This window comes from Rhyacophila brunnea, unplaced genomic scaffold (assembly GCF_057557595.1).
Source record: "Rhyacophila brunnea isolate RB1 unplaced genomic scaffold, BYU_Rbru_1.0 scaffold_11, whole genome shotgun sequence".
NCBI classification, from domain to species: Eukaryota; Metazoa; Arthropoda; class Insecta; order Trichoptera; family Rhyacophilidae; genus Rhyacophila; species Rhyacophila brunnea.
Genome location: NW_028232763.1, coordinates 33,911,195 through 33,926,300, shown reverse-complemented (window position 1 = coordinate 33,926,300; position 15,106 = coordinate 33,911,195). Strand labels below are relative to the sequence as shown.

The following is a 15,106-nucleotide window of genomic DNA, read 5'->3' as shown; positions in this document are numbered from 1 at the left end:
TAGTCTATCCGCTATACGAAGTCAGTCGGCTAATTGACTTCTGATAGTGGATAAACTATAGTGTAAATTGATGTGTACATTAGGGGTGGTAGATGCAATAAAAATATCATTTTAACAAGTGGGCATGCTTTATTTACATTGACAATCAAATATGGCCAAATACCTACACATACAATAAGTATAATTTTATTGCCTTACCACCTATAGTGAAGAAGAATAATAGTATAAAAATCTAAAGATCATTAAATATGAGAAAAGATGCCGTACGATTTGTAGACGCGAGAAGATAAAATCACAAAAAGCTGTAACATAATAATGTCTATAAAGTATTCCAAAAATATGTTTACAACTCTCAAAAAATCTCATAACAAAAATAAATATACCTTGACAATAATAGTAGTTTTCTTTTAAACGTTGATTTTAATTTATATAAAAATCTGTAATACATGATAAATTAATAGACATTCAAAGTTGACAGGTAAGTAACAAAAATTAACGGAAGAAAATATGAAAAGGTGGCATTGGCATGTTCAATAAAATTTTATAGCAAATATAGACAATGCAGATTTAAAATTGACACATCTTATGTGAAACATCATAAATATCCACTGTCCACTATAAAAAAATTACTACATTTTTAAATATAATTATTCAAAATTTTTCAAAGCCAAATTTTAATATTTCAACAAAATTTAGGACAAACACACATCAAAAGACAGAGTTGCCAATAATGATAACCGATAAATTGAGAACAATCAACCGCATTATTAATTAATTACAAATTAATAAGGACCCGTGGTTTTTTAACACGGCAATACATACAACATTTCAAACTTTAAATGCTTCCTGCAATCGAATTGTACAATACGTACTTACATATACATAAAACACATCCGGACCATTCGATCGATTGAAAAAGTGCCTAATGGCTACTCTATCTTCTTTATGTTATCAATAGTAACAATGATGATGAACAAAATTAAAAAAAAAAAAATACAATTGCTGACAACGTAAGCCGCTACTTTGTGAAATCTATTTTATAATTTGATTAAAATCAAGGACGCAGAGGAATCTTTAAGCATACTGGACAATTATGTCATCATCGTATTCGAGTATATATGATTATTAAAAATAATTCTGGAATAAGATAGTTTTATAGATTATACAATAATATATTCTAAATTAATTATTAACGTTAGTCAAAAATAAAATCTATTCTCAGCTGTATGCTATATATATGGCTTGGATAAAACATGAGCAGTTTTCAATAGAAAGTGTTATGAAAACGAGCAGACAAATTTGTTGACGAATTTCTAATACCAAGAGATTACGTTTTTCATTTGTTAAATATTTCTGATAACTGAAACTAAATTAGCACCAGAGCACGAGATGTAATATTTAATGAATAATAATGCTATAGATTTTCACAATGTAAAAGAAAAAAAAATCCCACTTACATTATTAACAATAAAATAGTATATTATGGAACATTCTTTAACATTTCACACTCGCTGACAAGTTAAACAAATTAAAAAATCCTACAATCTATTCCTTGTTTTTTACCGAAAAGCATTTTTTTAAATCTGCATTTAAGCCTAAAATCGTTTTTTGTCATGTTTAATTAATAACAGTGGGCATAAATAATCGCTCAAAATACTTTTTTAAAGCTTCAATGTATGCATTATATTTTATATCATTTGGCAACTGATTTAAAGTCATTCCAAAGATTGTTATAGATAGTAAAGTTAACCATCGGCAGTAATCTGTGGAAAACCTCTGCTAAATGCGGAGACACTCGAGATACTGACTGAATTAGAATAGTTTAATTAAATTTGTACTTCATACTTAATAACAACCCCGCGCGGGAGAAACAATTACATGGAATCTTTTACGCGTTAGCATTAAAATACAATTGACAATTTATTCGACGGTCTGTGTAAAATATAAAAGTTCTCTCAAAATACTACCCGTTATAAAAAAATAATATTTAAAAAATGAACATATTCAATTCAAACACATCTTAATCAATATAATTTGATTCTTTCACTGTGAAGGGAAGGGATCACACAGACATCAATATGTTTAACAATTGCAGAATATAAAACAAAGGAAAACAGATCATACAATACATAAAATGCTGTGGCGCTTACTTTGTTTCTATTGTGGCTGGGCTATTCATGATAATTCATAAGTTTTACAAATAAAATACATGACGACGCGCAACATATTATGTACTATAGTCTATCCGCTGTAAGAATTCAGTTAGCTAAATCGTACATGCTGTCCACTTCTTTTGATGCATGTAACATTGCATTTACATATCTTTGACATTTATAACATCCTTAAATCAGTCATTCAAGCAGTTTAATCAATAATTCATGACACTGTCCTTTAATAAAAAAAATATAATAATTAATTAAAGCTGTTAAAGTTACAATACCACCGACATTTGTAAAATGTTATATCGTATTAACCACAGTTGATATTAGATACCGCATCTTACTGTACTGAATTATTATTGGCCATTGAGCGAGGGAAATATCAAAATGAGACAGCATATTTATTCTAGCTAACTGCCGTTCTAAATCGGATCGAGTATAATATACTTTTATAGAAAAATTATTATGTGGCGTCACTGTTTATATCCGTCAGACGTTTGGCATCCCATTATCATTTGATCGAGGCTTGTTACGATGTCGACTGATCAACAAAGAAAATGTATGTAAGTTTTACAAACAAATGTCATGTAAGCTTTTCAATGAAACCACATCTCATAAATATGTTTATGTTAATTATCATGACACATAACAGTTTAAATAAAAAACTACATTAAAAGTTAGGCTGTATAATAATGTTAATATTACAAACATTAATATTAACCAGATAGACCAGGATACGTAATGGAAAAAATGTTAGTAACGAGGTTTGAACTATCACCATGAATAAATGAATTATAAAATTATCAGATCCTAACAAGTTGTGATTAAATCAATAAATAACAAATAAACATTTATAATTAGAAATATTGTTAACAAACAGATAAAAGACCATAACAATTGACAGCTTCGCTGGCATCAGACGATTGAAATGGAAATATACGCCAACAATTTGTACGCACTAATAGATAAAGAAAAAAGACAATCGTTTTCTTTATCGAACAATTCATGAAAATAAGAGACAAATAAATATCAAAACAAAAATAGCCTTCGGTGCTGCTGACAACATTTAATCCTAAAAAAAAGCAATACACTCATTTTTAAGCCTAAACTATAATCCAATACAAATAATGGAAAATCAAAAATGCAGTAGGAATGTCATGTTTTCGTAATTAAATGCCAATCGTAATATAAATAACCTGTGCAGTGAACGGACGGCAAACTGTGTAACTCTATGAGACGATATAATATATTCTTCTGCATATACTGTCACTAAACGAAAGCGATAGACTACATTGAGACAATATTACCTTTACATCTTAATGAATACCTAACACGCAAACTGTTGAGATCTGCAGGCACCCATCCGTCGATGTCGAGTTCTTTGTTCATTTTTTTTTTATATAACACTGAAGATGATATTATTAAAGAATACACACGAACAACACTTATAAGTTAATTAAGGCAAAGAAACTTACGATTTGTCTTATGCAACAAATTATATTCAAAGAAAATATAAATAATTTATTTCAAACCTGACACCCGATACTTAATGCATGATGTTTTAATTTAACAATAATTTTAATTGAATCAAAATTATCAGTGATATCCTAACTGAAAGAAATCTGCGGAAGTAGACAAGTGAGATTGGAAGATCTTATGTCATTAAAGGGTTGGCAACGCAAGTCTCTGCGAATATTGGCCACTCCCTGAAAACGTTTCTACTCTAGCTTTATCCTTGAGACAATTATCACTAGACACACAGAGTCGTAACCGGCTCAATAGATCTATTCCAACATAACCCTTAACTCTAGCATTGGTTAACATCACATCTATGACTATGATAAGTCCGTAAGCTGTCATTTTAGACGACATATTTAGGTGTATTTATTGCCTTACCATGGACATAATAATGTGGAATTAAATTCATATTTTGATAGCACATATGCGACATTGGAACCTGTCCGATTTAACTCAAATGAATACCTAATTGCGTAAATAGACCGACTTGTTTCTCATTTAAATGTTAAATCACATCTTGCGCATGCATCATAATTTTTAAGGTTAGTCAAGCATCACTTTGACAGCCAATTACATAACAAGTCAGTGATATTGTGCAAGTACTGCATCGTTCTGGCTAAGTTTTAGTGTAATAGCTGATTATTTCCGTTTGGCGGGTGTTACCCGCAATTAATACACTATGAATATATTATACATAACACAAAGTTGTTATGGTGTTACGTAGTTGGAATAGATCTGCAGAACTGTACTCACTTTATATTAGATTAATGGTATTTCATTTAGGAACTTCTTTTGATAGAAAAAATATAACAACTGTAAATTGTAACCAAGCAAGTATAATTATTGTAAAATATGTAATATTTTCAACATTGCCCACTTCTGTGTTGAATTAATTTAAAAAAAGAGATTTTATAAAGATAAGAGCGTCGGATATCACCGTGTGTTATCGTGAAACATCTTACAGAACCTGATTTACTGATAGCATGAATGATAATGCTTAATTTATCAGGTACATTTTACGTAATTAAAATATTGGAAATGAAACATACTTCATTAGGAACAAAAACTCTCTTGCGATTAATTCTTGTTACGAAAGCCACATATCTCAATACACAAATAAAATGCAGAGTAACATTTTAAATCGCGAATATAATGAAACATACAAACTTACCTTTACAAATTAGCAACATCTGGCGTTACATACATCAATTATGCGCTATTTGAGTTGAAAAAAGTTAACAATGCCGTACTTATATACTAGTAAGATATCTATTTTGCATCTAAACATCCATATATATATATATATATATATATAATATTATAATATTATGTTGAGAAATATTTATGTACATATCAAAACGGAAGATGCGTTTAGCTCCATCACAATTTTTATGCAGAAAATATTTTAATTCTTTTAAATATTACACTTAATAGTCTTTTAGAAATTACCTGATAAGAAGGAAAGTTTTTAACAGACTAGCCGATAATTTAGTATAAAATAGTCACTTTAAATTCAGTCATAAACAAATTTAAGATCCAGAGCCATTTACATTTCACCAACATTAAAAATGACTACTCGATCTACACATCTTTCAACAAAATGTCATAACAGACAATCGACATTAACACATTCGCAGACACATGTTAGCTAATACATGTTAGTGATATGACACATTGAAATTATTGTATCAAGAATGTTCTACTTACTTTTCGATTTAGATACATATATAAGTCTTAAGATACGACATTATCTAATTGAAATATGTTCACACTGTGACACAAGTAGACAGGGAACATATTGTTTTAATCCAAAAAACGACTTCTAGAAACGTCGAGTTGTATTCCGTTCCACAGTAGAGGACGTCAATGGATGTCATGTCATATCACATCTCACAGAATACGACGTTTATAGACGTCGTGTCCGCGAATGTGTTAATGAAAATTGTGATACTATAGTCTTATTACGGAAATAGTTTTTGTATCAATTGGCCCAATAGTAAATTGATATTAAAACCTAACAAATCTGAGCGGACTACATATTACATGATAAACTGCTATTAAGTCGCATGGCACTTAATACTTGTATAACAAAAAATATAGTAAAAGACTCAACTCTACATCGGAATAAAAATATTATTTAATTTATGCAATCTGAATACGATAAAGTAAAATGTCAAAACAGAAATGTAGACAATAATCTTTTGAATCTATAGTAAAAAATACATTTATATATCTGAATCAGTCATTTATAGAACAAAATAAAGACTTTTAAAACTTTAAATGAGTTTTTTTCCTGCGAGGTGGAATAGTCATTTAATATGATTTACGGCCAATGAATGATCAATAACAATCAGCTGTTTATCGCTGAACAATTAAATAGTGAACTTTCTCATGGAGTGCGCTTATTTCTCATTTTTTTTTTGTTTTGTTTTAATGACTCATTAGATAAAGATAAAGATAAGGCTTACAGCCGAACTCGTTAAGTTCAGTAGACTTTGATATTTTTAAGCTAAGTTTTGGAAATTTTACATCAACATCAACAATTTGTGGAGGCCAACCTAGGGACCCGCGAGTTTGATCAACTCCAACAATATCTAATCAAATGCTATTTACATTAGTACATTATTGTGGCACATTATTGGCCATATTATAAGATGCAAGCTTAAATTGGAATAGTTCAAGAGTAGAAAGTATTTTAGCCGATGACACAACGTTTTTCCGAGGCAAACATCGGAGGAAATAAGTACTGCCAAATACAATTTACGAGATATATTTTCATATATTATTCATATAATAAAGCATACGACTTTGCTAAGAGACTGCGGAAGAATTATATGAATTCGGTAATAAAAAACCATCTCATAAACGGCATCCAAGTATGGTTGCGTCAATGGACTGCCTGACCACGGTGTGGTCAATTTTTCTTCTCTCCTCCTGACAGATTTCAGCATTTCAAATATTCACCAATCTAAATCGCCATTCATCCTTTCAACATCTTCATAATCACATTATATCACACAGCATTATTAAAGAAAGGTATAAATCATTTTAATCGACATCCTAAATATAGCGTGCGTTTGAACCGAACCCAGTATAGTCATTCCAGATGTATGTGGGGCTTGTCTCTGAGTTGTAATGAGATTAGACCAACAAGCACGTCATGGAGTCACGTAACATGTATGCTCTCCTTGAAGAATTGCCATTCACTCCATATGATATGGAGTATACTGTGGATCTCAACAAGCATATTTTTAATCTTCACCTCATATAGATACTGTTCCTATGGCACATATGGGCACCGAAATTTACATTTCCGTTTGTGTAGGATTAAAGCAGGAATTGCACATTTAATCTAGATCGTGGATCTTGAAAAAACGATTCAGTTCATCAATCTGCTTATTATACATTCAATCTAGATCGTAATGATGGTTTATACTGATTGATTTAGAATGAGTAATTCCTGTTGACAATCATTATTGTCAACACTATTGGTGGTGGTGGGGGTAGAAAGAGAGGTAATGTGTTGTACGACTACCCCTTTCTACCCTCACTACACAGTATTGTCTACACCTACACAAACTCGAATGTGAATTTACGATAAGTATGAAGTTTTAAAAATTCGATAATTAACCTTTCCCGATTAATATTCAATATGTAGATGACATATCAATAAGCAATAAATTCATATTGAATCAAATTCAGTAAACACAAGATAGATTTGAACTGAATATACTAATTATTAATTCATTGCAAATAAATCAATAAAAAGGGTGACAATAGATGTACATTAAATTTCATGCTGCTAATATAAAACATTATGAAAAAGGAGGAAAGCAGATATTAACATAGTACATGTTCCCATTCTATCATGATTATTTGTTGCCTGAATCTTTAGGATGGGTTTATAACCCGATACGGCTGTCAACATAAATAACTCAAAATATTTTATTTCATTTAATACTGAATCAAGAATGTTGGATACTTTTTTATAGAAAAAACACAATTCAGAAAAACCTCAGAAATATAGATTGGAAAAAATTCTAGAAAAAAAGGTGGACCGAGTGGGACTAGAACTTAGATCAACAATTCGAATAATTCGCATGAATCATAGACAGATCGATAGCTTAGAGGCACTCATCCGGAAAGTGAAAGGTGTGAGTTCGAGTCCCGCTCGGTCCAACTTTTTTTCCAATATGTGTAAGTCTGAAGATTTTCAAAATTGTGTTTTTTTTATAAATAACACAAATATAGAATTAAGAAAGCATGCTAATTTATGATGTGGAATTAATATGATTTATACCAGTCTTACGAATAGCTGTTTGACTTTTTGAAGTCATATGAGTAGTTTTCTGGGGTTTATTGCACTATATTTCTAGATAGAATGCTTTGGTTCTCGGCAGATCGCCAAGAAATTTTAATATTTAGTCTCATCATTTATGCACAACCAAACTTTATCAAATTACATGCTAAGGTACCGACAGACATCAATAATTAATATTTTAGGTTATGTATGAATTAGAATAGATAGATAAATACATTTTTTTTTAATTATTTTATCTTGTAAATGGAATGAACGGATCATCGCTTATTCATTATTGAAAGAAAGTTTTCAATAATAAATATGTACGACATAACCAAAATTCATGTGATATAAAAAAGGTTTTTCTATCAATTACCACCACCAATGATTATTGGGAAAGAAAATATAGAATATGACGACATTTGCAATTATTCGGAAACTGTATTTATTATCAAACATAATAATGTTTGTATTTGCAATTTTGATTACCTGACAATATATTATATTATACATATATGCCAGGAATTTAGTTGAAATAAAGTGTTTTAGTTTACTTTGAATTGGAAAACTGGTCTTGTCATTCTGAACTCAGTTATGTTTATATTATAAAAATAAAGCTAAATACTTCCGACGACTTTTGACTTTATAAAGAAGATGAAATATGAATTTCAGTTTTGCGACTGTGTCTGGTATGCAAAAGAAACTATTGAAATGTCTAAAACATACTATGCAATCTGAAAACCGAATAAAACACAATCACTTAGACGAATGGCACCAAACGTTCCTCATAGAAAGGTTTTCACTTTTATGTGACATTTTTAAGCAATATATATATTTATAATTAATGCAAATTCCTTATAACATTAATTACAGATCTGTCATTCGACTCATACTTTTTCAAAATATGAAAAGAGAATAATATGTAGTTAATAATTATTATTATTACGAATCTAAGCGAAATATATATTTTTATTTATTTAATGAAAGCATGTTATGATAATTTCTCACCGTTATAACAAATCTATAAGTATTCTTTATAAATTTAATTGAATCAATATAATCCACAAACGTCTCCTCACTATAAACGGAGACTAGCTGGATAATAATTCTTTTCCTAATTCAAATTCTGGTCTACGACAACAGTAAATTAGAAGGTACTACACCTACGATAGAAGTAATCAGCCGAAGCCTGTTTTGATACATCTTCAATGAGTAAACGATAATCTGCACTCGAGAGAAAGAGGGAGCGAGATATAGAGAGAGAGACATCGAGGGGTTTGTCATGAATATTGCAATAGTGAAAACCTTGTCATGGCACGCACACGTACAGTCAAATTGAAGGATGAAATAGACCCGTCCCGACTTATTGATAATATATTCAAAATTAAAAAGAAATCAATTTCACAATTGAAATATATATTTCCAAATTACCACGATACATTTTCAGAAAAGGTGTTTAATAACTGATTACATAGAATGCACCATCACCAAAATTCAGATGTTTCAAAGTAACATTCATTCTAATCGTTTTATTCGAAATTTATTGTTGGTTCGTAGAGTCTGAGGATTAAACAAGTACAAATGACCAATAATTAAGGCATGAGTTAAGAGCAAATTTCATTTAACTGCTCAGTATGAAGATATATTAGCATTTTATTCTGAACATTTGATCATATCTCATGGACGTGGTGAATAAAATGTTATTATTTTCATAACAACATAAATGACATCACTTGTCCTCATTGTAATATTAAAAACGTTAATACATTAAAAAATCAATACTTTCCCTTAAAATATTAGCAACAGATGATTTAAGAATGAGACCTCATTTACTGATATATATATCTTCAAAGTCGATTTACTCAATTTGGTCACCGATGCACTTGTATTCGTTCAATCATCAGCACCTCAACTAGTACGTTTTATATTATTGTAATAGAAAAATCAAAATTATATGAAAAAAGTTGGAGACAGATATTGGAAATAGATATCTTAATAAGTGAAAATTAATTATTTAGCTCGAAGGGTAACCGGCAGCAGGTGAATAATTCCATCAAGATAAAATTATTGCAGGACCAATCTAGAAAATAATAAATTATAATCCAGATTATACAATTATATCAATCACAAGGTAATAGCCTCCACCACAAAACACCTGACACAACTAAATATCAACGATATATAGATTGCAAAGGCATTCATTTACAGAACAACCGAACAAGGCATCTGGATAAATTTTCAATCTGTTAATTCATGTAGAGATCTAGACCGTATCTGCTTCACTGGCTATCGGACTATGGTGCATATCTAATCGTTTCTGGAAGGGAGTAGCTAGGTCTATTTACTCCTAAGACTGTCATTCAAATTAACACAATTCCGATTTGCATCTGTCATTGTCATGGAGTGAGAGAGAAGGAGCGCGGTCTAGTGCGGTCCCCGCGGGGCGGCGGCTTGCCGCGAAGAGCCTCCTCCGCTGCTGAGCGCCATTCGCTGCATCTGGCGGATTACCGTGGTGGCGTGGTACGCCTGCTTCCATCTCGATTTTGCAAAGTTCTTCTTCAGCTGCTCGGATACCGTTCCGTGAATGTTGGTATTTCTGGCAGCGTTTCCGCATATCCACGGGTGAGCCAGAGCCAGTCTGAAAAGATGACGCACTTGTAAGTAAAACATTATGATTTGTTTACTCTTTCAAACCTTTGGCAGTGGATACCGTGTTATTTCAATGATAGCCGAGAATGTAGCGGTTTGCAAAACTTTTGATGTACCATTTGACATCAGCTTTGCACTTTTCTTGCCACATCCAGCATTTTTAACAGCTGGGGTCCAACTTGCAAAATACACATATGACGTTTGGCGTTTAATCTAGTGATTTTCGACATCACAAACTACCTAAAATTTCTCATAAAAAAGGGTAGAATATTATGTCAGATTGTTTTTCATACCTTTTGTACCTTATATCTCAATAATTAATATGATCACCAAATTTCGCACCTTAAGACAAATTGTTTCTTTAATCTTTGTTCTCGTTAAAACGATATTCATAATTATTACTTATTTTTTGAAATGCTAGTTTCCACCTTTTTAAATTTTCAGAAAATCAAGCATTTTCTTCTGCCAACCAGTTTATTTCCTAAACCTAACCCTATCGACATATTTCTGGCATCGACAATTGGCAATAGATGACATGGATTTAAAAAAACTTCTGAACATTTCGTAACTAAAGAATAATTGAATTTTGTTTTACTGATTAAACATACTTATGCTACGTGAAAACGTGTTTCGAAACCTGGCAATTTTTTGAATCCAACTCATGTTTCTATGACTAATCCAGATAAGTACTCAGTGCTATAGTGCTATATTTCATAGAGTTACTTATATATAATGAACATTATATTATGAATATTATATATAATGAACAAACCGGTTAGCGAATAGGACTTGAATGTAATATTCTGCAAACTGATATTTGTGATAAACTTTATACTTAATATAGATTTACCACAATGACTACAAAATGAAAAAATCTAACCACACTAGATGAGTGTACATATAAATGAAATGTGAAAAAACCACAATGCTTTGACCTAATACGACATTATAATATATTTAAAAAATATTAAATACTAATGATTAACACATTCTGCTAATTATATCGAATGGCCACCTGATCGTTACGCGTAGGTGCGTCTTTAGCGTCCAATGACTTAAGTTAAACTTGACATCTAAATTATAATGACATATCAACGTCACTCTGAATTTCTTTCACGTATATAATATTCTCTTGTAAACCAAGTCATAGGTATTCGTAAGATAATAAATTAATGATAAAATTAAAAAAACAAAATACACATAATGATTAAAAACTGAGAAGTATTTACTTGTTGCCTTGAAATTGTTTAACTGATCAAAATAAATTATAAGAAAAACAGGAGAGTGAGTAGGTGTGAGTACTTATAGATAATTTTATTTTTGTTTATACAAATATGATATCTTTTGTAAACAATACTTCATGCCTGATACAAAAAAATATAAAACGATTCATAATAACTCAAAATTGAAATGGGCAGAAAATTCAAATGACAAAAAACGAAAAACGTGTTTGCGCAAAACAAAAACGTGCGTTGCCTTAATAAAATTTTAAATATATAAATGTGTGATATTTTAAAATGCTAGCCTACACTGCAATATTATGAATATTTCGATATACAAAATATTATGTTATGCCCGAAATCAGCAATTTTTAATTGAATACCATTTGTTAATTAAAATATTTATAAATGCATACATTCTTATGAATTTGTATTGTAAATTTTCAGTACTGTGATATTTCAATGAAACTTTTATACATACCTACTTACCTATTGTTATATTGAAAGGAAGTATAGCAAAGTGGTTTGTAAATGACAAATAGTGAGTATACGACTACGAGCATATATCGAATGAAATAATATATTTATTAATTTAATCTTTAATGCATGGCATACCGCACATGCACTTAATAGAATATTTTTATTTAGCATCCATTAGCACGAGGACAACAAAATGGTGAACAACTTTACTCATTAAAATAAATAGATGATAGAATCAATTTTGTGACTTACTTGCAAGTGAATCGTTTCTCAACATCAACACACATTAAATGCCGAATGAAGTCCTTGGCAGAGTCACTGATTTCATCCCAATACGGTGAATCAAATTCAAAATCTCCCTTCAGAATTTGAGCAAACAGGTTTGCATCGTTCTCATCGTAAAAGGGCGGATAACCACATAATAATATGTAAGAGATGACGCCTATACTCCATACGTCAACCGCTTTTCCGTAGGGTTTCTGAGCCAACACTTCCGGAGCGACATAGCCCGGAGTGCCGCAAGCTGTTGCCATAATTCCGGAGTCTTCCATCTTCGAGAGGCCGAAATCGCTGATCATGATTTTGCTATCTTCCTCTGGACTATAGTAGAGAAGATTCTCAGGCTTCAGGTCCCGGTGGACGACTCCTTGCTCGTGCATATAATCAACAGCTTCTAAAACTTGGCGAATTAAATGTGACGCGTCTTTCTCTGTGTAGGATCCCTTTTCGACGATTCTGTCGAAGAGCTCGCCGCCCGTGACCAGCTCCATCACCAGATACACCTTAGCCTTATCCTCGAACGTCTCCAGAAGCTGCACAATATTCGGATGTGACAGCCATTGAGCTTCTTTGTCCGTCTGCGCGCTGCCGCTCTGCTTCGCGAGCTCGCTGAACCGTCGCAGAACTTTAATTTCATTCTCCAAAGAGTCTTCTTTTCCCTTTAAGGCCTTTTTGTCGATTATTTTTACGGCAAACATCTGCCCAGGGATATCTTTGCTCTCTATGAGCCGGACCTCGGAGAACGCTCCGGTGCCCAGTTGCTCTTTGAGAAAATACTTATCTTCGATTGAAGGTTGCTTTTCCGAATCCTTTCCATCTTTTTTGGACTTTTTCCCGAAATCTTTTTTACCAAACAGAGGCATCTCTACGCCTCTAACGTCTCAACACTCTAAACTGAGTGCTCAGGGTCACAGATGCCAATGCCAAGTGTCAAACGAACGGTGCTGCCCTCCTACAATACAATATCAAAATATTTCTTTTTCGTGTCCCCATTTCTAGGACAGAAAAATACGCAACAGATGTTCATTTTTCGTCGTTTTCAGCAAAAACGTTATTTCTTTATACCTATGTGTCTTCTTGTTTCAATAAAGTGACATATTGTGGAAAATAAATAGGTAGATTGAAAAAATGGGGAAATTATAAAATGGCTCCTGTACAAAGCTTCCAAAGTACCAATCTCTTTGCTCCTGTAATATTTTTAGCAGATAACCTAGGTATATTATTATGTATCACCTATTTAAAAAAAAAATGAAAGAACTGATAGGCATTATAATATAGGTACCTACCAATTAAGAAATGAAAAGATCTAGGTAATAATTTTGTTTTATTTTAGTAAAGTTACTGATACTAGGAAGAATCCAAATTACTAATGGTTACCTTCATCATCATCAGGTAGATCCAGGGCCCCGATGTTAGAACTTGCGAGTGCCAGCTGCCCGGTCGACATGACGTCATATGACATCATTGTGACGTACTACCGGAGTGATAATAGCGCTCGAGAATATAACGCTACTCCGACAGCGGCGCTATTCATTGTCACCATACACATATAGGTGTTTCATCGTAATAATATCTACGGTGGGCACTGCGCGCGGGCGGCATGCTTCGAATGTGTATTGGCTGACGTCACAATTACGTCATGTTTTCTGGTGCCACACGAGTCGATAGTTAAGAAATCGCGGTGCAGGCTTTAGTCAACAACAGCTCTCTCCACCTGTCCGTATTCATTGTGGCAATTTTCGAGTTTGGTACCTGTTGGTAACCCGGGCCTAGGGCCTAGCTAAAGAGCTATTATATTGATCAATACTTTTCTTACAAAGCGATACCATCTTTTGATACCGATAGGTACCAATATTTTTCTTTTTTTTTATGAATAAATTTTATACCTCGCAGGTATATCTATATATATCGTTTAATAATGATGCTCGCAAGTATTTTAATACTCTCTGACTGATACTTCAATACAATACTGGTATCGGTATATGATTGCCCTATAACTCCATCTAGCCAATGAATTTTTGTCTACCCTTTTCTGAATTTTATTGGATTTCTCATCATTTCTCTCTCATCAGCAACATTAATAATTACCACATTTAAATAACATGCGAATTATATCTAATGGTCACCTGATGGGCATATATAGGGTAAACTTATTATTCAAGACGAAACCAAGACCAAAGAGATAAGATTAAAACAAAAAGTTTTCTTTAATGCCATCGATTTTGACACATTCATTTTAATAATATATGGAGACAGTCATGTTTACAGGTGATCAATACAAAATATTTAGTAGCCACTATAAATCAGATGCTAGCACACTCGCCTCTTATCGATCCCAAATTCAAATCATGTTACTCGGTCAAATATTTTTTTGTATGGTTTAGAATAAAAAAAAAAATTGACCATTTCAGATCCTAATAAGACCATATGGGCCTCCACAGAGTGGAGGTTTATATTAACATATTTTTGTTTTTGCGAGAAATGGATGTTAGCCACTCGCT

General features: G+C 32.0%; 1 protein-coding gene across 1 annotated transcript; it reads right to left on the bottom strand.

Annotated features, from left to right (window-relative positions):
* Positions 1-8,237: 8,237 nt before the first annotated feature.
* Positions 8,238-13,537, bottom strand: CaMKI (Calcium/calmodulin-dependent protein kinase I). Its single transcript, XM_085960309.1, has 2 exons — positions 12,579-13,537; positions 8,238-10,615 (listed from the first exon to the last, which is right to left on the bottom strand). Exons 1-2 carry the CDS (start codon positions 13,466-13,468, stop codon positions 10,402-10,404), a joined length of 1,104 nt encoding a protein of 367 aa, XP_085816435.1. The 5' UTR covers positions 13,469-13,537; the 3' UTR covers positions 8,238-10,401.
* Between the last annotated feature and the right edge of the window lie 1,569 nt (positions 13,538-15,106).